Source organism: Pundamilia nyererei, unplaced genomic scaffold, assembly GCF_000239375.1.
Source record: "Pundamilia nyererei isolate P.nyererei 1_Seehausen unplaced genomic scaffold, PunNye1.0 scaffold00020, whole genome shotgun sequence".
NCBI classification, from domain to species: Eukaryota; Metazoa; Chordata; class Actinopteri; order Cichliformes; family Cichlidae; genus Pundamilia; species Pundamilia nyererei.
In genome coordinates this window covers 2,771,464-2,798,621 of record NW_005187421.1, presented here as the reverse complement: position 1 = coordinate 2,798,621, position 27,158 = coordinate 2,771,464, and the positions used below count along the sequence as shown (strand labels likewise).

General features: G+C 38.0%; 1 protein-coding gene across 3 annotated transcripts in view; it reads left to right on the top strand.

The window, feature by feature from the left end:
• The window catches only part of fstl5 (follistatin-like 5), a 190,816-nt gene that overhangs the window by 25,482 nt on the left and 138,176 nt on the right, over positions 1-27,158 (top strand). For all 3 annotated transcript variants that reach the window (XM_005726504.1, XM_005726503.1, XM_013909182.1), the window contains exons 2-3: positions 7,221-7,362; positions 14,393-14,423. In XM_005726504.1, coding sequence (XP_005726561.1) covers positions 7,221-7,362; positions 14,393-14,423 — 173 coding nt within the window. The remainder of the gene's footprint in view (positions 1-7,220; positions 7,363-14,392; positions 14,424-27,158) is intronic.

Here is a 27,158-nt window from a genome sequence, read left to right as displayed (position 1 = left end):
GATTGATTTTATGATGTGGCCCATTAGTGTCTTTCTGTCTGCTGGCACACTCGTAGTCTGTGTTTTAACATATTAGTGTGGATTTTGTGGTGGAGTGTTTTTTCCTGTTTTCAGTGGATGTGACACGTTGCATTCAAGTCATTTAAATAAATCAAAATGTGATCATGAAAATTCAAAAGCACTTTTGACTTTTTTAAGCATTTGAGCTTTAGCTAGGATTTTATTGAATCCTGTGGTTAAAATTTTCACGAGTTAATGACTTTGATATAAAGCAAAAAAAAAAAAAAAAAAAACCCCACGCATGCCCAGCGAAGTAGAAAAATAAGAGTCCAAAAAAGTGTTTTTTTTTCCTTCTTGGATAGAAGAAAAGACATAGCTGTCAAAATGTATCTGCCGCAGAAAGAAAGATGAAAAACTTCAATCATCATTTTAAAACTTGGCAGGTTTCAAACACGTTTTGCAAAAAATGGCATTTAAATATTGATATAACAGCAACAGATTTAGATTTTTTTTATTATCTGCCAGGCATGCTCACACCCTTTTCTGTTGTTTCTTCCACTTGTGTCTGTCATCATTTTGTTCTGTGGCAGCAAAATGGTAAAAATAAACCAAGAGTGCGATTTAAGCTGTATTTTGTAAATTGGATATCTAGCACTTCAAAGATGTTGCATGAAGCTTAACAACTTCTTAAACATTTTCTTTCTTTAACGTCTTCCTGATTGATTAGCGCCCATGAAAAAATGTTGAATTATCAAGTCTCCTTCTGTTAAAAATATCTTTATATTTAGTGTTGAAACGTCAGGAAGAGTTGCCCCCCTGTCTTTATATGCAATGTGAGAAAAGCAGCCATCACATTGACCTTGAAGCAGTCTCATGGAGTGTTTCAGTGGTTGTTTGGCCACGGTCCATTGACTTAGCATGCATGTTTCTTTCAGCATCGCCCTGTTCCTTATTCATAGATGTTTGCTCCACTCACAATTGGGAGCTGTGCAGTGCAACAGGGGGTTACGGTTTCCCACTTGGAGAGCTCACGGGTAACTGAGGGGAGTTGAAAGGTTCAGAACCTTGCATGCTGTAAGTTTCAAATGGCAAAGGAAAACCAATGAATTGAAAATCCACAGCCTTAAAGCATGTCATGTCAAAAATGCTCACAGCATGTGCACATTCTTAACAGAAACCAAAAGTTATTAAACATCCTGGAGTTCAGGTTTGTGTGCTATTCACTGAATCCAGCTGCTGCTTTAAGACTGTGGTTCCCTCCGTGAATGTCAGGTTTCCAACAAGGAGCGAACAGATAAATCTGAAGGCTTGGAAACTAAGCCGGAGGAGAAGAGAGCAGAATAGGATTTTTCATCAAAACAAATGTGTATTTATTACCGACATTTATGTAATCTTTGTTTTTTTGTTGCTTTATTGCTTATTACTTTGAATTGCATCTGTGACTATTATTCAAATAAAATGCAACCCACACCCCGCGATTTCACTTAAACTAATGTTTATGATGCTATTACCTTGTCACACCCACCCCTAAACAAAGCATTAACCAAAAAAAAAAAAAAGAATTATTGTCGGTAGTAAACAGAAGTTATGGGGGAATAATAAACAGCTGTACAATAGTATTTAAAAATTAAAATTGGTGAGTCCTCCTTATCAACCAAGTTCAGTTTGTTTTCTGAACATGGAGGGCTTTCTAGCATCTGGTGAAGTGGCCCTTTGCATTGACTTTATTTGTGGGCGTTAACAGAAAACGCTTGTGTGCTTTAATGATAAAAACAAGCATTTTTTAAATGTGTATCTCTACATGATATCCTTTCTTTCTCTGTGTGCAACAGTCTGTTTTAACTTCTGTCTCCTCTGCCTAGAAAGTTGGCAGTTTGAATACAAAGTTAAAGTTACCATCAGTATGTCTGCTAACAAGGAGCTTTAGTCTGATGTTATTTGCAACTTTCTTTCTGAGTGGTCTTTTTACATGTGAATAAAGGTAACGTCATAGAACAGCCAAGACTTTAAGCAGAGTGAACGGGAGTTATTTTTTATAAAATCAGGACTTTGGCCTTGAGGAGAATAGGACTGGAAAATGTCTTTAAAGTAAAGGCTGGTTAAAGCCTTGGCTATTCTCTCTGTTGTTGCCCTAGTGAACAGTTGTGTGAACCAAAAGTGACTTCAGAACTGGCACGCACCACACTTCGGTGTAGTTTCAACTTGTCATCCACCTCTTGAATTTTGTAACCAGGCACATGGGGTTAAAGACATATCGGGTCAATCTTTATAGCCATTTCGCTGATATATCAGTACAAGAGCTCAGCAAATCCCAGCTCATACAGAGGGAGATGCTACAACAGCTTGAAAAGATAAAGTGGAGATCTACATTGAAGGATGAAAGATGAAATTGTCCGTGGTTGTTGGTTCAGAGATTTGAGCCTAAAACGTCTCCAAGTGTACAGTATTTCATTATGTTGTTATTCTGGTCCAGACCTTATTTTATGTGGGTTTAGAGAAATCTTAGCAGCTCTGAGAAACATTGAAAAAGAAATTGTAATTAGCAGGGCAAAACAGATGTTAGAAGGAAGCGTTGGCTGTGACTTTTGGTGCAAAAGTATTTTAAACAATCTGCTACAGGGTTTGGTGCCCTTTTGCAAAAGACTGAAAGACTCTTAACTTTTGCATTATGTTGTTCTTTGTGTTCTTTGTTTGTTTTGTAACACGAGCTATACTGCAGCTTATATTTCGCTGTCTGACTAAAAACAGTGAGAGAAGAAAGTTGGGGATGGTAACAGTAGATGTTCAGCTTTATTGAGAGTTTTGCATTTCTCAAGGGCTTTCTTTAATTATACTGGAGACAAGCTGACAGTAATTAGAAAGCTGTAAATTGAAGACTTATCAGCAATAAGTCAGAATTGGTCCAAGATTACTCATAATAATGGGGAGAGCTTTTGAGTAAAGGTCTTTTGGGGGGAACCATGCATAATGTCAGGAAAATGTATGGCACGCTTTAATAATATATTCCTATTTTCCAGAGTTATGGGTTACCACACATGCATGACAGTTGACAGTAAATTTCAAAATGTGCATTATTAAAATCTAGCCAGTGCCCAGTGTGGTGCAGTCAGTGTGATGCATACATAGAGCCAAGTATCTGTAAGGTGAGCTGTATGGGCGCTTATGGTAACTTGCCCAGTGCATGAATGGCAGAAATCTACTGAATGAGATGGAAAGTGTCTGTGAGCTTGGCAGGGCATGATTCATTGTGTACATAGTGGGAGAAAGGTAGACTTCATTTCAAAGTCAATGCCAAAGCTTAGGTGTGCTCTAGGGGATTTAAAACCACATGCCGAAGTTATGATGGCAGCCTCTCGGGCATCCTGGGAAAAAGAATTGAGACTGTTTTTGTCTCTTGTGCTTTCAAGAGAAATAAATAAGACGTGCAGCATTTACTCAAGATTGCATGTTTTCCCTCACATACTAAGACTTACAGTTGTAGATCAGCCCTGCTGTGCCTGGGATATTTGGGGGATTTTGCTAAATTTTCATTGCCATATTTTGAGATTTGTTTATTTTTATTTTTTTTGAAAATGAGCTAAAATTCTTAATTTATTCTTAATTGGGTTTTTTTTTTCACATAAAACATATTGGTACATACCAAAGATGTTTTAGCCCTCCATCAAAAAAAAATTTATGCCTGCCATTTAGAAAAATTTAGATTTAATTTACTCCAACTTAAATCAGATTTTTGTTTTGTTTTTAAGAAGAAAATGCAGAAACTATGAGGTGAGGTGATAAAGATGCTTTACCTCGAGCTACATCCAGACAATCATTTTTATGTGCAGCGTTACACCCAGAGGCCCATTTTGAACCAAGACCAACCCACATTAATGTATTGTTGAGTAAGCTGAAAAATTTAGGCACATATAAATTACACAGTGAAAATTAATGAAATTCATCAGTTTATTATAAAGAATATAATAGGTTTTTAGTAATTTTATCTTTAAACTGATATTAATGATTTATACTTCAGAATTTCTTTGAACTTTCCTTTCTTCAAGGCTCATTTGTTGAGCACTGTTGCTTATAGGCATATAGGCAGGGAGTAGCCATTTTCCTGCATTGAGGGCATTGTCTTCATCCATCCATCCATCTTCTGCTTATTAAATTGAGGTTCCAGTCATCCCTCTGCAACCATTATTCAATATCCTTTTTTCATTTCAACCTTATGGCTGTTTTGGAAGTTCTGCTTTTTTAATTTTAGCACACTGAACGTCTTTGAGTTATAATATTTTCCTCTCTGGTCCTCCTGTCCATTCGTGGGCAAGATACTGAATACTTAGTTACTCTTTCCCCTCAGCCCAGGTATATTAAAGGCTGCATAATTTATTTTTCATTTTCCCCAAAGAATTACAGAGTCTGCGATCTATTTGTATGTGGACAATCCCCTTTTCCCTCAAGCTCAAGGTTTTCTTACCACCTGGCTCGTTGGCCAGGTCGGTCAGTATTATTCAGATGCCTCCTTTGAGCAAGCTCCAACTACTGTTTGGAGTGGAACTGATGGTGGTAGTCCTTATTCTGTTCTGGAGAGCTTCTGCAGTTTGAAGGGCCAATCTAAGCAGAACCCACAGCAGGTTGAGAACCACTTCGTGTGCCACTATGTCGAGCTCACCAAAGCTGAACGGATTAAAAGGACATTGCCAACTGCAGGTTGGATGGATGAATGCATGGATGTGTACCCCATGCGTCTGGTACTCACTGGAGGCTGAACTGAACTGGAAGCTGAATATATTGTTCTTATAATTGCATTATTTTGAAATTAATTTAAAAAAGGACACAAACAATAACAGCAGCTGAGCTATTAAACAAGTGGGGGACACTTGTTTAATAGCTCAGCTGCTGTTATTGTTTGTGTGTGAATGGTCAAATCAACGCACTCATTGTAGTGATAGCGGCTTTAAAAGAAAATCAGGTTATTTTAATGAATTATAGGACAACACAGTTTTAAAACTGTCTGGAGCTCCAAGAAAGATTACTGATTATTCACTAGAAGGAGGACTGGAAAGGTGCTTGCTTATGCCGCAGTTGTGACTGATCATAATGAGTTTAATGTCTCTGAGGAACTGTGCTGTATGGTGCAGTTAAACTTCTTAAAACTGTGCATATGTTTTTGTCTCTGACACAGCACTGTGCAAAAGCTGGTCCATTAATAACCCATTTAACACTGGGATACCGGAAAGAAGTTGATTGATTGTGCTAGCAAATATGGTAATCCACCTAGTGTGGCATAAAGACTGTGTTAGCGGAGAAGTGGAGCAGCAGCTGCTGCAGGCAGGGTTCCTACCTGGATCTGGAGAGTTACGACGCACAGAGAATGAATATGAATATGATCGCATTAAAAAAGTGAGTGCGACTATTAATGCCCTATAGCATAAAAGAAACATAATGTGTCCGCAGGGGGTTAGTAAGGCTGTTGATCATTACCAACATTTTAACAATTATTTTTCAGGTTCATAGATCTTTTGAATTTCTAGACTCAGAACAAAACCTCCTACTTGATTATCGAGGCACTTTGAATGTCCCTCACTACTGCACTGACACACTGGGGTAGAGGACCTGGCACGACATTTCATTTACAGAGGCTTAAGCTTTGTTCACAAGGTAGCCACACTAAAGACCAAGGCTTTAACATACAGGATTATATGAATATGTTGTCTAGAAGTTTTTTGTTTGTAGCTAGACAAGTCTCTGTTTGGGGCGGGAGTGGGGTGGGGGGCAGGTGTATATCAAACCTTGAAAAGAACTGGATTGGTTAGTAGGGGCGCTGGCGATGGGTGTAATTTGTGTAGGAGGATTCAAGGCTGTTTCAGAGTTCGATAAAGAACATTGATCTTTTTTCTTCTAAAGGCCAATGAAACAAAAAGTCTGAAAAATCTGCCAGAGAATTACAGTATACAACACAGCTGTTGAAAATATTTTTAATTAAATGTGTTTTCCACCAAAAGACTAAGTTCTTTATATCTCCTCCACATGACAAAAAAAAAGTAGGTTTGAAATAAAAGGAAGTAATTTCAAAGCAGAAATCCTGCAGGCATCAGGCAACAGAGGAAGGCTCTAGAAGACATGTAAAGTCACAAAAATAAAGTTTCAGTATCTCCTCTCTGTCCGGCACATCACAGTGACACACTGCTCTGCTGGTGCAACCTGCTGACCTCCAGTGAAAAGCGCGTGGACCCACAGAGCTGCCACAGCAGCACCATCGTTGTCTGACTTAGTGTCAGCTCCAAAGAACAAGGAAGCGGGGTCACCATCCTGCTGTCACTCATCTCCCTTCACTGGAGAATGGTTTTGGATGTCTTAGAAAGTGCAGCTCAGTGTTTGACTGTGGGAAAAAAAACAAGTCAAGTCTTGTCAGATTTATTTATAAAGTGCTTCTGATGGAGGAGATCTTTGCAGTGAGGTGCATAAAAAAACCTGAGGGTGTAAATGCAGATAAGGATGAGGGATAAAAATATGAAGGAACAAATGCACATGTTTCAACATAACAGTTGTTTAGCGTGTAAGGCGTGTAAGGCGTGTAAGGCGGTATAAGAGGAGTGGTTAACGTATCGTCTTCTCTGGGGATGTCCTGTGCCTTGCTACTTGCTCGAACCTATCCGTTTCACTGACACAGACATTTCCACAGGGCTTGTTTTTTCTTTTTCCCCCCTCCTTTCCTCCACAAGTGTGATTTTGTTTAATTCATGTCATGCAAAGGTCAAACTTGTTTTTACACAGTCCAATGAATAATTGAAAATGCAGTTGAATTGGAGGTGAAAAGTGAATATTCTCACTTTAAAAAAAAATAAAATTTCCAGGCTGCATCTGTGCAAAGCTGTGAGGAATCTGTTTTAAGATGTAATCTCTCCACTTCATCACAGTTGCTTGACTTAGACACTCAGCCTAATTAATCCAAAGCCCTCACTTTAATTGCCTTAATATATTGGCTCTTTGTCTTCTTTATCTTGATTTTCTCATGACGTCTATTTCCCCGTAATTGATTTGAAAGGAGATCTAATCTCCCTGCCGAGTGTGGGCCACGTATTGATAGCTTTAGTTTAAATCAGCGACAGTTTTGCGGTTCTCATTGTCTTCACTAATTATTGTGGGCTTGATGTATTGTCTTGGCCAACCAGTATTGAACCTGCAGAGTGTTGGAGGAGAGTACGCATTCACCATTCTTGTTTGGTTTTTGACAGGAAAAGACCAATGAAGACGACCAGATGGTGGTCTGCTGCGATTTTGCTGTTGGGGCTCGCTGCGCTTGGCACCAACGGGAGACCCAGCAAGGAGGGATTTGGGTCACCGCCCTATCGACCAGTCGTGAGATTTCGACACAAGGTATTGATTGCCTTTCTGTTTTTTCATGCTGTCCGTAACAGGTCTGTGTGCTTTGGCCAAGTATGAAGCTCATTACACCGGCACCGTCTTCCTACATCATATGACTCTCCTGCGGTTGTTGTTTTTCTGCCCACTTGATGAATCATTATCCCTCCCTCTGAGCCAGAAGACTGTCATTTCAAAAACAACATCAGATTAATGTGAGGAACAGATGAGCAAAGATGAAGACGAGCTTTGAAAGAAGATGCTGGCGTGGCATTTTAGCTGAGTGTTTTAAGTAAAAGATGTAATTGGACGCTTATTGACTTAGTAATAGAGGGCAGGCCCCAAAAGCAAATTCCGCCGCTTTTATTAATTTCTTGCTACATCTTAAGGAACAAGATATTTTTTTAAAAAGTTTCTAAAATAAGTAGCATGCTCATTTTTTCTCGTCTGATCCAGTTACAAAACACCAGCACAGCAGGCATGGATCAATTAGAACCAGACTAGGAAAGAAATTGACTGTTTTGGCAGATGGAGAGTTGAGGAAAACAAATTGTTTTGTCAAGAGGCATTAGTCAGATTGTGGTCCTTCAGTACTCATTTCCCCTAAGCCCCCTTTTTGCAATTATGTTTGCTAGTAAACACTTCTTTCAGTCCAGTCCATGATAAGAATTAGCAGTGACAACAATAGGAGAAAAAAGTTGTTTTCCTTTGTGGGTTTTTTTTGTTTTACTTTAAGAAAATCTCTCGTCTCCCGGCTACATTTCATGTTTGTTTATGTCGGTCTGTTACAATCACGTCTGTGTGGAATGAATGGCAAAGACAGTGGTACTAAAGGGCGGGTAGGGTGAGAGGTAGTTAGAAAGAGCGGGAGTCAGAGTGAACAGATGGTAGGAACGTCATTGCGCTGTATCATAGTTGAGTGGGGAGCTGGAAGCGATGCAAAGCTGTTGAATCGACACAATGGTCAAAATCACTTTGACCTTTGAAGAACATTTTTTCACAGCGTTGCTTTCTAAACATGTAGACTACACATATCAGCTATTTGGGACTTGTGATTCTTTCTAGCAACATCTAATCTGAAAATTGAGTATTTTAAGAAAGTGAAGCGATTTAAACTTCAATACCCAAACATCTTGTAATATGGTGCTAATAAACTGCAGAGATAGCACTTCTGCCAGACTGCAGTGCTTTATACCAAAGGGAGGCGCAGCAAATGATCCATCATCCACCTCTGCATGGACAGGGATGGATTCCATCTAACACGACCTGGCAACTTTAAAAAAAATCCCCCCAAAAAACGTACCTCTCTAGCGAGTTATATGATTTGTATCTTTCCATATCCTACATATCCGAGGATGAGGCAGAGCAAGAAGAACTAGTTTCCAGGAAAGCAGATGTAATGTCATTTGCTTTAGCTTGTATTTACACTTGGGAAGGAAGGATTTCAGGGATAGATGGTGATTTTTGAACTGAATTCCCAGACTCATTGTTAAGAACAAAAATATCAACAAGTAGGCAGAGTGGCTTCCAGGCGCCTAAATCTATAAGATTTACTTTTGAGGGCTTGATAAGATGCTTATTTTATGCACTAGTTACATTTGGAATAAAATGAAAAAAATAAAACTATTGTCTAATCCATTCCTCTTTTTGCAGCGAATGTAAAATCCAAAAGTGGAGCTTACTTCTATCTGGGCCTGTGAATAATCCAGAGTTACCTCATCTTACCTTGGGAATGGCTTGATGCTGTTTCATTTTAAAAATATAATTTTTCAGTTTGAGTGGAGGAAACAAAAATACACTCTGTTAAGATGCATTTAATCTGCTGGAGTTCAATCCAACAGTGCTACTGGGCTGGTTTTTTTTTTTGACAACATTGGATAATAAAGGAGAGAGACAGGAAGGAAAGGGAAGAAGGAATGATGCCAGCAAAGGGCTCATGGTGGAGAGCAACCCAGAGCACTGCAGTAAGAATTAATCTATGTACATAGTGATCTAGCTCTGCCTTAGCACTTCCATTAATTCTGATAAAACAATATGCAAACAACAAATTTCTTTGCCTTGTTGGAAATTTGCTTCTTTCCTAGTTTTGGCTAAAAAAAAAAAGAGTTACACATGTCTTAAGCAGATAATAAATCAGTGGTAAACACTTCCTTTAAATATTAAGAAATGTTAATGTAAGTAATAAAATGCAAGTGTTTCAGTGATATCTAGTTGTAATGAATATGACCCTTTTCACTTGTAGTGTCTCTTTAATCTCTCCACTGCAACACAGTCCAGTATTTCTACTTTCCCATTACTCTCTCTTGTACTAAAGAGAGTGTACTTTCCAATGTTTTGCAGCACCATGTGAATACATGTGAATAAGGCAGACATATTTTCTTTAAGTACTTTTAATCTAACCACCAGTACATTTTGAAGCTGCATGGTGCTTTTTTCTTTATTGTATTCAGCAGTACATTATCTCTTATTGAAACTAACTGGTTTAGACTTTGTCTCTTTTCGCTAGTGTGGTTTGGAACTGCAGTGACTTTAATAATTAAGGTAATGTATACCCACATGTAGCGGAAATCTGACGAGAAGCCACAAAAATGATATATGTGCTTTTCCACTCCAGTGAAATTAATGTGCCAGGCGCTGTGATTACATCTCAGAGGAATGTCATTACAGCATCTGCATACCATTACAATTCGTCTTGCGAGAGGACAGAGGTAAACTGCACTCATCTATCTGCCTGTCAAATGAGACTGTGGAAATTTACAGCCCTTTGGTGGAAAAAAAGCCAAAAGTAAGCCCTTTTTCAAATTATGTCATTGGCCTTTTTGTTGCTTAGAGAATTTCTCAGCTCTTGTCTGGACTGCAGAGAGACTCGGGTCATGCTCTTGTCAATAAAGCTGAGCGAGCTGTGTTAACAGTTGTTTCAAAGTGAATTATTGTGGAGAAGTAATATCAAGTTGAAAAACATAGTCGGCTCAAAATAAAAGTACAGTTTAAAAGTAGATGATAAAGTCAATGAGATAAAATAACAATTTCATATTCTCTAATGTGCCTCATTTTTAAAAAAAACTAAAGCTCTAGCAGTGAAATATAGGGATGGAAAATAGCGAACTGTGCTTTGCTTCAAGCTGGGAAGGTTAATGCGATGTCTTTTCCTGTGCTTCGAAGGACAGCATTTGGCTTGGGTAACGTGATCGGACACAACCTTATAAGCTTTCCTCACAAAGAGTTCAGTCACCACGTGGTCATAAACAGCTGGTCACGTGTTCTACTCCCATGTGTAATTCCCATGGCATTGTTTCAGAAATTCACTGTGAAATCCTTTACATGGGGTCAGGTATAGGACACGGATCCCTGCCTGTAGTTATTATGGGTTTTATTGCATACGCCATTTAAAGTGGTGGTTGTTGCTACTCTTAATCTCCTGATACTTTGAGATCTTTCAGCCAAGGTCTTACATGAAGAGTTTAATTGTAAGAATGATGGAGGGCTCAGTGTGCAATTTGTGAAAATCACGTAGAAGTGCCAGGCTTGCTCAGCATGAGGGACTACAGCAATTTCTGTGAGTTTTTGTCGCTTTGACATCAAGCTGTTATGTCAGGACAAACAAAATGGAAGCAAGGACAACTGTGTGTGCAAAGCCCCATCCATCCGGCACTGGCTTGGCCACATGGCAAATCTAGATTAACAGGGGATAAGCAGAGCGAGAGAGAGAGGGAGAGAGGGAGTGGGGGTGGTGGGCAAATTAGATTGAGATAAAGAGACGGGGAATGGGAGGAACAACAAGATTGAACAGCAAAATTCACAAGAAACAGCTTGTTGTACAGTAGCATCAGTTAAGGCTGCAACAGGCAACATTTGGCCTAAACGTGACTTCTGTCAGTATTATTTCCCCCTTCGTCTTCCTCCTCCTCCCTCTCCTCCTCAGCTGGTCAGTTTGAGCCCCAACCCTTGTCACTCATCTTGATGAGCTGTCTGCTTTCAAATGGCAGCCAGCCCGAAACTGAGGTAACCAGCTTTTGTATCGTCTCCGCAGGGGCCGAAAAGGCAGAGATGCTGTACGGAGCCAGTCTACTAGAACAATAACAATGTGTTGACCTGTGGTTTTCAAAGTCTTTCTGCTACATGGTTATTTTCCCTGTTCTTTTGGTTTATTTATTAATAGTTGTTACTTGTCAACATGATGAGTCTTAGCAATACAACTACTGGCCCCACCATCCTTTGTCAGAAACAGTTTGAACACAGCTACCCACAGACAATTATAAACGGATAAACCATGAAAAGACAGCAACGGTGTTATGATGCAAAGAGGCTAAATTACACATTTGTTTTCTTGAACTTCTTGACCGTGTGAAGCATTTGTTAGAAATTTAAGTATTTATTTGTCTGGGCATGCTGTTGCAGATACAGATACTGTGCATAATTCTAGCAAGGTACAGGTGCTGGATCTGTGCATTACATTACAGCATATTAAGGAAAAAGAATGACTCTCAATTCATGGAATTTAAAATAATCTACTGGAATATGCACATGTCTATTTTTGTTCACCTGTGTACATTGTTGTTGGATGACCTTACATCAGCCCTGGCAAAAATTGGATTCAGCTCTGTTGTTTTGTCACTCTTCTCTATTGGTCAAACAAATAAACCAGTCTTGCTCATAAGGAATAGTACTGCGTACCGTATTCTGGTCACTTGTCATACTGGTATGTTGCAATTTGTTGTCATATGTTTCCAGATGGAGTGTATTTGGAAGTTGGTGGTCTGGAGAAGTGAGGTTTGTGAGATCTGAAGCGGGAGAAAGAAAAGACAAGGGGGAGGTGTTGCTGGTGGAGTGAGGATGGTTGAGAGACAGTGAGAAACACAAAAAGGGGAGAAAGAGAGATAGATGTAGGCGGTCAGCCAGCTAGCTGTGACAGGAGCAGATGAAGCACGAGTTGTACAGCTGGGTGCTTCACTGTCCCCGGAGTCTCGGGGCAGAAGAGACAGGCCTGCCAGTGGCTCAGGAGAAATCACTCTCTTCAAACGAATGAAGTGTGAACATTGTCTGCTATATGCAAATAAGCCCTATTTGATATCTTCCCTACCTGTAGTGCAATTCTAAATGTCAGCTCCTCTAGTGTGTGTGTATGTGTGTGTGTCTGTTTGGTGGGAGGGTTATACAAAGAATGTCAGAGAGCCACAGGTGTTTTCTCTGATTTGTATCTGATGGTCAGCAGTGTTTCCTGAAACATCCAGAAAGATGATGAGCAGAGAAAGCTGTTACCACATCACAATGTTTAAATTGAGCTTTAGTGATTGCTGGGTGATGTGCCTGCGCATCGAAGAAACCACGTGATGGATTTTTCATATAATGTCATAGCCACATTGGGGACTGTCAGAGTTATGTATTCATCCTCAACTTTCACAAAGAGAAGGCTGACATTTGTGGTATGTCTTGAAGACCATTGTCATTAGGAACGCATGGATTGCAAATTCTGGAAACATACCAGGGTAAAATCTAACTTGGACCCACTGCTAGTGCTTTGTAATAAACATGGTAAAGAAACTGTGCAGTTAATAGTAACCACTAAACACTAAGTTAATAATTTTTGGTAATTACTGGTACAGTTACATGTGTTATGTGTTCCTATTGATATTTATACATTAATATTTTGTCATTATAATTAAGAACAAAGAAAATGTAATTGTTTTTCACACTTTTTTAATGTGTATGTGTTATGTGTTTATTATTTTTTAAGATATTGATATTGATATTGATATTTTAGATATTGTTTACAATAAATCACTATATCAATATTTATTAGATTATCAATCATGTGGATGTTCTTTTGTGTGGGGTAGGGATTTCATTAACAGCAGGGCTCAGTATGTACAGCCCCAGTATAGTCTAAATAAAAATATGACAATGTCAAATGTATACACATGGTACCCAGGAAGCAAGATAAGCTGTGCTACTCCTTCAGTCAGAATTGATATTTAAAGTCACATCTCTTGGATATGCTTACCCATATATCTTTAAAACACATTAAGTGCATAATATCCTGTTTTTTAATTGACAGGTAATTAATAGCGCATTAGGAAGAAAATGCACAGTAGGTCGATTTCTGTGCAAACTGAGAAAATGGGTAAACTGCTGTTTTCTTCATGCATTCAGGGACCACAGTTCATTATTGACTGTAGACCCGTTGCATAATGCATCTTCCTCATAACGCCACCCAGCTCGAGCTGCTAGAAAGAGAATCTGATTTTTCTGTACAAGAACGAGAAGGATGAGCTATGCAGATTTCACTGTAGAGAAATCAAATATTTATGCCTCTTTCTTTTGCATTCATGGTTTCTGGAGAGCAGTTACTTAGAATAGTAGTCCTGATAGCAGCATTTTCTACAACTATGCTCAATAAGCATGCAAATCTGTTAAAGCGCGGCTACTCAGAAGGTCCTAGTTGTTTGCTCTTTGGTATATTTGTAATATGTTTTTTCTTTTTCTTTTTTTTTTTACTGCATATTTTTTTCTGTTACACTACATTTATACATTTATTTGTCAATTGAAGAAGCATCTGGACTACTAATTTGGTTAAATTGTTCAAAAAAGAAAGTTAAAACTCTTGGATACAATGATCTAAATAGATGTAAATAGATATCAGAAGCTAAAGAAACATATCTAATGACTAAAAGCAAGAAGAAGTCAATAATATGTATTAAATAATATGTAAGTAAATAAAATCTCAGAGCTTAAGGTTTGTCTTTTATCCGTGTAAGTGAGTCAAATTGCCGTGTAAAGGTACACTGTTGTTTGGGTTGTTTATGCAATATTATTTAACATTCAGACATTCAGAGTTCTTGCATTCAGAATGAAGTCCTTAGGCTTTGTGTGATGATTGCATTGAGATGTGAAACACCATTTTTCAGAAGAATGTTAATATACTGAATGGACTACAGAATGTCATTCATCTAATACAAGGACATGTAACTGCACTCATTTACCTTAATGTTGGTAAGTTTTGATCTCATAGATCTTATCTCTGTTTTCTTTTTTGCTTTTCCAACAGGATGGCGTTCCAGAGAACCTGAGAATAAAAGGTGAGTTTCTGCCTTTCTTTCCTCCTTCTTCCTCCTTCCTTCCTGTATGTCAACATGTTGTGTACAAGGGGAGGGGTTGTTGAAGCTATAGCCTAAGTGAAGCACTTTTGCTTTTTTGTAGTATAAAATATTTATGTAGCCTTTTTTTTAAACTAAAAGACAAAAAAAGAGCACATTTGATCAAAAACACCACAATAAGAAACCTACTGGGAGCATAACACTCTCTCATCTCCTCTTTCTAAAATTTTATCTCCTACACCAAAAAGATTTCATGCAATGGTCACATTCTTGTACAAAGCTTGACTTTTCACTTATCAAGATATATTTAAACCCTAAATGAATATTTTATGTTACTAAACTAAAATATACAGTAGCCAGCAGCCATTAAATAACAAAACTATCATCAGACACCAAACTGATAAAAGTCGTCGTTCTGAACGCAAACAGGAAAGACGAAAATCCAAAGACAACAGCAATTAAAAAGTTCTGTTTGGATTCCTTCAAAAACTGAAGTTATCAGGTCTGTGTGCAAGAAATCTGGTTGGTATTTTTTTGCTTGAAATGCCTGTGTCTAATTGTAATACTATGAATTGTGACTAAGCTTGTACAAATGTTGAAAAAAAAAGTAGACCTCAACCTAAACTTCGTCAGCTGCATGAAAACATGTTTTCAAGTTTTTGTTTGGAGACATTTTGCAGACCCTCCGCCAACATGTTTTGTATCTGCTCAAAATAGTTTTTTTTCACCAGTATATAGAGGGTTTTTTCACATTATACTATAGACATTTTTCACTCATTTAACCTCCTGCAATGCCAGGAGAATTAGGTCTGAGGGTACCTTTTCACACATGTAGCACATAAAAAGGATAGTCCACAAATGTATATAGTCAGGAAGGGTTTAGGGAAGCGGTGGTGTGGTGTGGTGAGTAGTAAATACAAGGAAGGGAATGCAGATCGACGGGTAGCTAAGATGACTGTTTGAATCAGACATGTTACATACAGCTCAGCTGAGTAATATCTATAAAAGTTCAGTGCTGCATTGCATGCTTGAAAGCAGCTTAAGTGAGCACTAAATGGTTATACCCTTCAGCGTCTATAATGGGAGGTTTTCTCATACTTTACTTTTAGCTGGGTGTTTTTGTGCAATGAGATATGTTACTCTTGATATGCTCAGTCCATGAAAGTGATTGAATTATATTTCCATAACAAGGAGCCGTGTGAACAAGTTAAAAATGCAGCGCAGAGTTTTCAATAAGCCATTTATCTTTAACACCAAATGCAGTCGTTCTCAGCTTTAACAAAAAAATTTGTGCCGTGAAGGTCCAGCAACCTAAAAAAAGTTGGATAACCTTAACTTTAAATGTAATTTTTTTAAATGTACTCAGGACACACACACAGTATATTAACCAGTTATTGCATCGATAATGTTCATTTGAGTTTAATGTGTGGCTCTGTTCATTTGCTCCTCCAACCCCTCCCCCCCAACACTTACTATTGTGCAGTCTTTACATAGTCTACACTATAATATCTTTATCTTTATTTATGCTCATTTATGGTGGACTGTGACAAAGTTGAAAACTTTTCTCTTGGTCAGACAAATCGAAATTTGAAATTCTCTTTGGAAAAATATGCATGTTGCATTCTCAAGACCAACGAGGAGAGGAACCATCCAGGTTGTTATCAGTGCTAACTTAAAAAACCTGCATCTCTGATGGGATGGAGGTGCAACCTGTACATATTGCATTCTGTTTTTACGTACATTTTCCACCGTGTCCCAACCTTTTTTGGAACTGGGTTTCTATAAAATGGTAGGAAAAAACTGATAGTTGCAGCAGTACTTGGCACTATTATCTCCAACCAGCTTCAACTACCTCTGTGGATCTGGACAGTGGTGATGCATTAATGCACCATGCTCTTCTTGCTGGTTGACAGATACATCTCATCTGTCAACCCGTCACCTTTCTAATGTCTTCTCTTTCTCCTCTAAACAAGAGTCAATGTCAGGCAAAAGGTGGTCCTGCTGCCCAACATGCCTGCCACTAAGTGTTTGAAAGGGGCGCTAAATGGACGTCTCCCCATTTTTCCTTGCCAGGGAAGGTCGAAGCAGTAATTGTAGAGGGTGCATTACCATAAAGGGCGGCCCCAGCTGTCTGCTGTGATTCACTTTAATGCACCATGTTCTGTAAGCCGAGAGGGGAGCTCTCACTTTGGCCAGTTTTCAGCAAACTCATTTCCAGCCGCGATAACGAGAAGGCAAGCAAACTGTAGGGAAAATCATAAATTATTCAAGTATCACCATGTACATTGGAGCCTTCTCGTTATTGTGAAACTGAGGTTGATTTAGCATTAAAAGGCCCAGTTTTAGAAGCTACGTCAAAATTAACGGATTGAATAGACATCTAGCAAGTCAAGATCAGAATAAAAGTCCCCCCCACCAAATTTAGTTTATAAAGCTGTTGTGGTTTCATGTCACTTGGTCAACTTTGAGGTAACCAGCAATCACATACATTTATTAGTTTTAAGATGTAGTTACAGGGCAGACATCTGGAGCGGGGCACTTACCTAATTAATGTTTCCTTCACAAATATAACTTGATATTTCTTACTTTAATTAACAGAAGCCACACCGACTCTTCCTGTATACTAAAACAGATGAAAAAGTGTGTTTATTATTCAGCTTTACCCTCACAGAAAATAAATATGCTAGAGTAGAGTATTTTAAAGATGCCACTGTTTATCTCTGGGTTTTCTACAGATCCACTAAAATACAACAACAAAGTCTAATATTATCCACAAACATGGTTATAACAGGAAAAACCCCACGCTTTTTAATTGTGACTCTTTAATGTGTTGTACTGATTGATGTTGTTCTAATACATGTTCTAATACAAGTCATGGTAATGCACAGTAAATCTGACAAATTGTAATGTATAGAAAATATGTTGAATATAATCATAAGAATACGAAAAAATACAGATCCAGAAGTTGAATTTGACTTTTTTTGCAGTTGTAGCTTTTATCTTAAAAACCGAACAGTTTGGTGTAGGTATACCAGTAGAAGCTCTAAATAGTGCAAATAGTTAAAGCACAGATCAAAGTGGTAAAAGTGTCTTCAAAATCCTTGGTTTGTCTGAGCAACAGTCCAAAATACAAGACTTTACTGTCATGTGCGATAAAGAAATTGTCAAATATTGCTGTAGATATTATTGCACTGATGAACAGCTTTTCTCTCATAGTTTATATCAGTAACTACTACGTTACTGATATAAACTGATATTTTATAAAATGTCCAAAATGTATTATACAATCTCATCATTGTTCAATATGAATTCTCATTTTTTTGATTTTAAGAAGAATTATAAAGGTGCAAGAATCCTATTTTAAAATGCTTTCCCCCTCAGTTTCACAACTAGTTTTGTTGTGTGGTTTATTGAGAAATTCTCTCTGTCTTTTTCCATGTTCATACATACTTGAATGTGTTCTCTTGTCTGAGACTGTTATATTTTTTTACCCTGTGATATACTGGCGACCTGTCCAGCCCTGAACAAGATGAGCAGTTTGTGAAATGGATGGATGAAAATTACATTCCTGCATTTACTGTGGATGCCAAAACAAAACAAAAAAATCATAGATGGAATGAATGAAGCGCCTTATAAACTCAAACTGAATGTCAGCAAGGAAGAGACAAATGCCAAACGTATTCCAGGATGCTCGGTAATTGGAGTCCCAGAACGAGCACATACCACACTAAGTGAGCTTGTTATGCATACTACAGGAAGACCTTGGGCTGCTGGTGAAATGCAATTTTACAAAATAAATGGGCTGATTTAGTCATATGAAAAATGTGATTGAGCTTTTTAAGATTGTCTTCCCATTCTCATTACATGTAAGAAATGTCATTGGTAGCAGCACTATTAAGATTAATGACTTTTGCTGGTGTAGTGTATAAACAAGACACAGTAAAACAAACTTGCTGGTGTTCAGAGAACCTTGTTTTATTTAGCCAACCATTGATTTTCTTTCATATTAAGATGTATGATTCCGATATTAAAAAGCTTGGTCAGAGAGAGGGGAATAATGTTTTGCATTGGGGTATTTTTGTTTCTCGAGATTTGCCACCTAACACATCCCAAAGTGTCCTTGGGAAAGTTGCTTAACTCAAGTTGCCCCACATGGTGAACAGAGTGCTCGTCAGAATGGGAATGAGAACCTCTAAGATTAAATTTACAGCATGACTAATAAAGGAGTTTTAAAACTAATACAAATATTTGGTGATATAAAAACCTAATATTCTGTTATGTTAGCCAATTTTTTTCTTCCCTCCCTTCTGGCACAAAAACATAAATGGATTTTCCTGAAATTGGTTATGTGTTGTTATTTATTAATTTACTTGTTTATGCTCTGCCCCGACTGTAATTCTCACTTAGCGTTTCCTAATAAGTTTAGGGTTACAATTTGTAGTTTCAAACTATGTTTACTGTCGTATAGGCTGGCGAAATGGTCACAACATCAAATATTTATTACATTTTTTAGCCCTGTACAGATTCTCGATCCACATCCTTACCCTTACCTGTGGTCATGAGCTTTGGGTAGTGATTGAAGAAAGATTGTGGATTCAAGCAGGAGAAATGAACTTTCTCTGATTGGAGGCTTGTCACTTCCTTCGATTCAGTCATTCGGGAGAGCGTCAGTGTAGAGTGGAGTTGCTTCTCCATTTTGAAAGGACCCAGCTGAGATGGTTAGGGCAACTGACAAGGATGCCTCCTGGGTACCTCCTGCGGGAGTTCTGGTCATGTCATACAGGGATTAGGCCCTGGGGTAGACGCAGGACACATATCACTCGACTGGCTCGGGAACATCTCTGTGTTCCCACAGGTGAGCTCGGGGAGTTGGCTGGGGAGAGGAAGGTCTAGGTTTCTCTGCTTAGGTTATTGCCCATGCAACCTGGCCCACCAGATAAGTAGAAGAAAATGGATAGATGGATGACTGACAGACGGACACAATCAACACCCCTTAGGTATTCAGCTGTGTTGAACACTCCGTTACATGTGCTCAAACACACAAAACAAAATACAGGTCAGTATTGATCTAGTTATAGTGAGCACATCCTAGGTTTAGAACCTGTATTCTCACTTGGCACCATAGCCTTGTTCTGTGAGGAAAGCTTTGGAGTTCAGTTGAATCAAACCCAGGCCCACCGGTTAATTATAAATGCATTTTAAAGCAAGTATGAATATCTATGAATGTATATCATGAATATCTCTCCGGTGCTTTTCTGTTATTCATATTAATTTTACACGAGTAGTCACCAGAGTCCAATATAAACAACCACACTTTTGTGCTTTACTTTGTATAGTTATTGCTACTTACTTGATGTATATAAACACAAAAATCAAACAATAAAAAACCAATCATGTAATACCATTGAAGTTTAGCAGATGAGTCAAATCTTATACCTGCAGAAAATGTGTTGATTTATGTATTTTTGTTGAGTGAACAGGTGAAGTGCTGACGTGCGAATTTGGCTGCTGATGAAAGATTTCCTTACGGACGTGGACTATTCCTATTAGTATGTTACAGCCTTTCAGATTTGAACTCTGCACAAGAGCAAACATCTTGTTTTGTTTCCTGGCACAAATGTTTATGTTCTTCTAATCTATGTCGTCTCGCGTAATTTATTCATTTGTATGCATGGCAACTGCCTACTGCTTACTCCTACCAAACCCGAGCCCATAGCAGTACATTTGAATAATTCAAAAGCTGCAAACACCAAGCTCTAAATTGTATATTAATTCTAAAATTACACACCACCCCCTGGGACTGGGTTGCACTTTTAATAACTCGTCACAGCTGTACTGAGGAGAGGTGAATGCTGCGTTCCTCTGCACCTTTCTCAGACAGAATTATTGGAAGACTCCCTGTTGTTCCATCTAGCGTCACTGTTTTGCCACAATTGAATTTGTAATGGCTTTCATACAGTAAGTCTTAATCAAGTTATTGTAGATTCATGAAGTGCTGTCTTTTCCTGGGCAGGGAAGGAAGCAGTTTTAAAGAGATGCTATGGGACTACACTGCACCATCTGCTTATGAGCACCGCAGTCAGTCTTAGATGAGTGGCTGGGTTTAAAAAAACAGAAAAAAGGCCCTATAGGATTTGCCTTTTGAATCTCCGCAGGACCTTGTGGCTAGCTTTACAGGCCACTTATGCTCCTTGACCCACTAAGCCATTAGAGGACACTTGTGTCTGCCCTAAATACTGTATGGTACAACACTTTCACCTTCTCAGGGGAAAAAGCCAGCTGTACCTTGCTTGGTCACGTTGCACTTCAGAAAGCGTTAGACTGTGTTTGCACTGGAGGTCTTCATGCTCTGTTTTAAATTGATGCCCAGATCCTTCAATATAGCTCATAGACTGTCTGATAGCAATATGACCTTAAAGGCACAGGTGAAACACTCATCAAAAAAATGCATGATATTACAAGTGGAGATCTTTTATTCAGTTCTTTTTTTAGGCTCATCATCCTACTATAAAAAAACAACTTCAAGGGTGTCTGAAATGGAAAACCATAAGCCATGTACAATATCCTGTTATAGAACCAGTGACGTAGCTAATGAGCCTGTGTTTATAGTCTTAACAAGCTGAGGCCTGATATCCTGAATAAGGAATCCTTTTTAAAATTTGTATAACACAAAGCCAAACACTGCGGTTCATCTAATGGCCGCCTAAGTCAGTTCCTGTAGAGTCCCAGCTGTTTCTGATCGTTACAACAAATTTTCCCTGTCATGACAATGACTGCATTAAAAACAAATAAAATAATAAATGACTGCCTTCAGTGCCAGGTGGATGCCAACAATTGCACTCCTAGTTGACTGTACGACTTTACCTCTGCCAATTTAAGTCACTAATTGGGACCTCTTGGCCTTTTTGAAGATTTTAATTCAGTTAACTGACAAATATAATGGATTGCTGTTCGGCTAATTGTACTAACAGCCTGGCCCTGAAGTCTGTGCTTAAGATTTGGCGACTGAAACTTTTGTTTTATTAATATAACTTTGTGTCTTTGTGATGCTACCTTACTTAGCTTTCTAGTGTTGTTAGCTGATAATTTTATCCTCACAATGGCTTCAGAATATCGTGACGGAAATGGCAAAAATACTAAAATCAAGGCTTCAAATACAAGTTTCCAAACAATGGGTAATGTCATAATGGGTATGTTGTTCTGTTGTATACAGTCTGTATTAAATACTCTGAGGAATAGTGTTTATAGCAGCTGAGTAACAATTATCCCTGTCCTTCTAATCTTTAGTTACACCACCTCTGGCATTACGTGTAATACAAAATAACTGTAATATGGTCATTTGAAGGCTTATCACTGTACAGTTGTTTCTATTAAGCAGGACTTTTTAAAGACTATGTAAAGTTATGGTGGCATTTGACTTGATTATCCTATTATAAACCAGTCAAAGTATTTTGTATGCCGCAGAGTGCTTAACATCAGATGGGGTCATTGTTTTGTTTGATTGGCCAGGGCTGTCTGGCCTCCTGTGCCTCCTTGGGGTCAGGACTCCTGCTACCCCAGTGTAGACATGTCAGTGAAATGAATGGGGAAGCTGCATTTTTTTGTCACATTAATTTTACTGTCCTGACCCTTGACAACAAAGATGGCAGAAAAGGCTAAAGAGCATCAAACAAGCTATAGCACAAGCATTTAGAGGGTGGGCTTACCAACACTGTTAAACCAACACACACAGAATCCAAGATTTAAAAAAAAAAACACACTAAAGCAAATTTAATAATTTAACAATATTGTTTTGTTTCATTTGATAAGTTGTATTTTTGTGGGCAAAAGCAACAACACTAAAACTGACCATTTATTTTAGACCTACATGTAAAAAAACAAAAGACAAAATAAAAAACTAACCAAAAAAAACCCCTCAAACAACAAACTGGTGAAAAAAACAAAGACAAACCACAGCATTCAAAACGTTTCATGATTGTCCATCTTTCAAGAAGTTTAATGTACTCTTAATTTGAAACTGCTTATTTCAAAATAATGTGATGCAATAGGTACAGACATCCACATTAGTAAGAAGTCATAAACTCAGTTTGTTTGCTGGTACTTGTATACTTTTTGTGTTAACGTACTACTATTCTAATATCTTCAGAGAGCAGTCTCACTTTGTTTCCTGCCAGGGACAAATGAGCAAACTAGAAACTACTGTGTGTTTACTCAGCTTACACTACTGCAACCTGTAGACCGTTATACAGTCTTGCCAACAGAGTTCAGATTAGTATCAGCTTTCCCCCTCTTCTTTCAGTCCAGCCCTTTGGTAAATTGCATTTAACTTTAAATTAGTGCTATTTTATGTTGGTATCTTGTTTAATTCAAATGATTTATCTTTAAATGCTGCACACTCAGAATAAACAATCTGGTAAAAGTTGAGGTTTCTTAAAGTTTCTTAATTGTTTTGTGTCATTTTTTTTTCTGTGAAAGCGCATTTGTCTTGTGCTACACATATCAAATTGCTTAGCATACTGGAACATGTTAAATGGAACAAACACATTACTTGTGTGATATGAGACAGGTCGATTTTGTCATGGGGAGAAAAAACCTATCCGAAATTAGCTTGATTTTAAAATGGCTTTCTACAGCACCCTGGTATTTCATCCTACATGCTTGTTAATTGCGCTCACCTGGCGTTCCAGGTGTAAGTTAGTTCCTAATTAGATGACTAAGATGTAAACCAGCAGGACTCAGCATAGTGTGAACCACTCAAATGTTTCCTGCTGAGGTACAGACGTCTAATGAGCTACTACCCAGGAAAACACATTGGCTGTTCTAGGCCATATGAATAGCATTTATGAGCCATATCCTAGTATACTGTTATGGCATGTAATTTATTTTCTGGTCTTTGAATTGCTTAATGAACTTTCAAAGAACGTTAAACTGCTTATTTGAAAATAATAACAGACACAGGGTAAAAAAAAAGAGTGATGGGTGTCATGGCGATCATCAGTGCTGCTGCCAGAGGAAGCATAACGTGCTGCACACTTAGCAAGATCAACAATATTACCATCAAAAGTCATCTTGAGTGTATAAATGACTCCCTGGATGTTGATACCCATAATTTTTGGCAAACCATATCCTGAATATGTAGAATTAAATGGAGTGAGACGAATCTAATTGAGATTCATCAATAATTCTTAGTGATCTGCATGAACCCATGCTACTTACAGCGGATAATGATGAAGGCTTGGCAATAGCGGTGCTTCTTTTTCCATCTGAAGGTCAACACAGTAATCATAGGAAGAGATATTATCCTGAAGGTCGGTTCCGGCTTTCAGCCTAGATTAACTTTAATGTTCCTTTTATGTGAATGGCATAACTGCAACAGTGCCCAAACATGTAAAAAAAAATATATACTTGACCCATTTAGGTATAACTTTTTTTTTTTATTGTTTTTTTTTTTTTTAGTTCTCACCCAGCTTTGTTCCATTGTACTCAACATAATCTCAGAGCAGTGACAGGCAGTCTTTATATGCAACAGTGTGCTTGTGTTAAACAGCTAAGGTCTTCTAACACACTCGGTTCCCAAATTAGCTTTCAGGTGTTATTTTGTCTTTCTCTGCTAATTTCATCACATGCAGATTGAGATAAGAAGTTGATGTGAGTGAGAGTACACTGGACTTGTATGATTTTAGTTTGATTTAGCTGCAGTTTATTTGACAAAAACACCCACATTTGTTTTTCTTCTGATTCTAGAAATTTCACAAACTGACTTGTTGCACCTTATTACAGTACTTTTTTTTTTTATAATCCGTTATATCTTGTAAAGCACTTTGTGATTTCTATCTAGAAATGTGCTATATAAATAAAATTTTACTTACTTATTTACTTACTTACTTACTTACTTACTCAAATCCAGTGAGTTTTGTTTTTATAGCATACCAGAAGATGGTAAAGATGGTAAATAGGAGAGGTACCTACTAGAAAGCTGTAGCGTTTGTTACAGTGACCAACTGTCTGCTAGAAATGGCCATAATCTTGGGGCTTTTTAAGAGTTGATGTAAAGTCAAAGTCTTTGCTGTTTCTCTACAGCTTGTATTACTACTGTGTCATATATGGATTTTAAGATAAGCAGAAGAGAATAGTTAAGAATAGAAGCAAGCAATGAAAGGCCTTCTTTTTCTGTTTTAACTTCTAAGGGAGTTGTCATCAGAGTTTGTGCTGGACAACAACTCATCAGATGGTTGGTAAAAAAGCAGATGAATTTTTAAAAATACATGAAGTCATCAGTCTGTATAGTGATTTGCAGTGAGCATGCCTGCTGCTTCGTTGTATTAAAAACATACAAACTAAAAAAAACAAGTTTTTGTCTTTATCAGGTGCTCTTTCCATATTTTCCTTACAGTGGTTCCTAGTATTTGTTACTGAAGTGCAATAGTTGGCAATTGGTGTGCTCATGCAGTAATGTTTTAACTCTTGATTTTTTTTGTATGCTTTTATTATTATTTCAGAGTCTGTGAAATTGCATTTTCCTTTCCTTTGATCGTGAGTTGTTGCCGCAAATCCAAAATAAATTAGCAAGGCAGAGCTAGACAGGGGTAGAAAACAGCCATAGTCATATGCATTAACATTACAAAACCTGTTTTAGTTTAGACTAGGATTACTTCTGGTTGGTACATCAACTAAATTCTATTCTGAAGTCTCAGCTTAACAGTTAGGTCTAATAAATACAACTCAGTCCCCCTGGTCGCTGGTCTTCGGTGAATGGTAGTACATACAGTAAGCTGGAAATATCCAGCTTTGGGAAAGAAGAACTCTTACTCCTGTTTTATTGTTCAGCATAGAAAGCTGTTTCTTGATTTTGAAGAGTTCGCCTTTTCGGTTTGATAGTTTCTTCACAAAATATGTCAAAATTATTTGGTGCAAGTAGTAAGAGTCAGGTTTGTATTACAGTCAATATAAACAGAAACATTTCTTTTTGTATCTCTTTTTGTATGAGAGAGACGTGTTAATCTCTCTCCACTAAAATATTAAATGTCAGGAGTGCGTGTAATGCTTTGAGCAAGAACATTTTACATTGGACTGAATTTACTTAAACAGTTTTTATCTTTGTATGTCAATATTTCACCCAGAGATATAGTAATGCAGAATCAGCCACACAAAGTTCATGAGAGAGAGAGGAAGAGGGAGAGAGAAATGAGGTCTGAAAAGGAAAGCTGCTTGTCTTTTTGTTTGCCCACCATCCAGCCCACTGTAATGTGAAGTAGTAATGGGAGTAGCGCAGGGTGCTTACAATTAGGCGGCAATCTCTGATAAATGGGGTTGTTGGTGGAAACGCTCTCAGTGCTGCATCCTGATGTGGACAGACTGAGAGAGGAGTCTGGCCCACGTTCAGTCATTAGGCCAACGAATGAAATGGGACGGAAAGTTGCCAAGTGGTTACCAGGTGCTCTCATCCACTCTTACACGTGCACTCAGCCAGGAACCAGCACACATACAGATACTATAAGTGCCTAAAAGTAACACACTTCTCTTAGTGTTGTCCCTGAAATTGAATGCTTTTTCTTTTGGTCTTTTTCACATTTCACACATTTCACATTCACAGCACAATTTGCATAACATTGATGAAGGTATACATCCTAAAATGAAAATGTAATGAGTATGGTCACTGAATAAAAACAGGTGCACATTAGAGTGATGGCTATCTAGGCTATCTATCTTTTCTTTCTTTTTTTATTCTTTTAAGTGTGCATCATCATCATAAGTGGAACTGGGGTTGCTGCATTTGTGTCTCTCTGTGTTTGTGTAGCTATTTGGCTGTAGAGAGTGATTTTGGGTATGCAGCCTATGCAAACGTGCTTGCCTCTGGTCCACCGAAAAGCCAGACGCACTTACTTCGGTGTTGACAGGAAGGGAGTGAAAACAGAGGTTACCATGAAAAAGGAGAAACATGATAAAATATTCAGTGGTCACATAAGCAGCATTAAAAGCATTGTTTTTCACACCCAGTACACGTCAATCCAAAGATTTCTTTTGTGTGTATAGCGAATTAGGACTTTTCTGCATGCTAAACTAAATAACCAACAACAGCACAAGAACAAGGAATAACAAACAGACCATTTTTTTCCAGATATTTTTGAAATTTCCTGCTGGTAAGAGTACCCACCTATCACACGTAGACAAAGGTCTTGGTTCTCGACAAAGGCTGTGTAATCGCAGCTAGTCAATTAGCATGGAGGTCTGTTGATTCTCTCTGTTGCTGCATTCAGTAACTATAAAGGTGGATAAAAATTGAGGAAAAAGAGACCAGAGATCCACAAGGAAACCTTGCAAGTCAGTAAAGAGGTTTTGTAGAAGATTTGCTGATCTAAAATATATGATTCTGAAACAGTTAATGCGATAATTTTGCTAAACTGATTGGATTCAAGCTGAAAGTCTGCTGCTGTTAGTTTTTTAAAATCCACAGTGGTGGTTTGCAGAGACAGAGTAATTTGTCCAAATGCTTGCGGATAATACTGGATATGTTATACACAAAATATGTGCACATCTTGCACAATAGCATAATTTTCATAAAACAATATTTGTCCCTATATTTGAACAACATTTACAATTATTATAAGTGTTGAATCTCAAAATGAATTGGTGTAATTTCTACATAAACAGTGCAAGTTTTTTTCTGTATTAATTAAAAACCATGCGGGGGGAAAAAGGAGATTTGATGTTTTCATT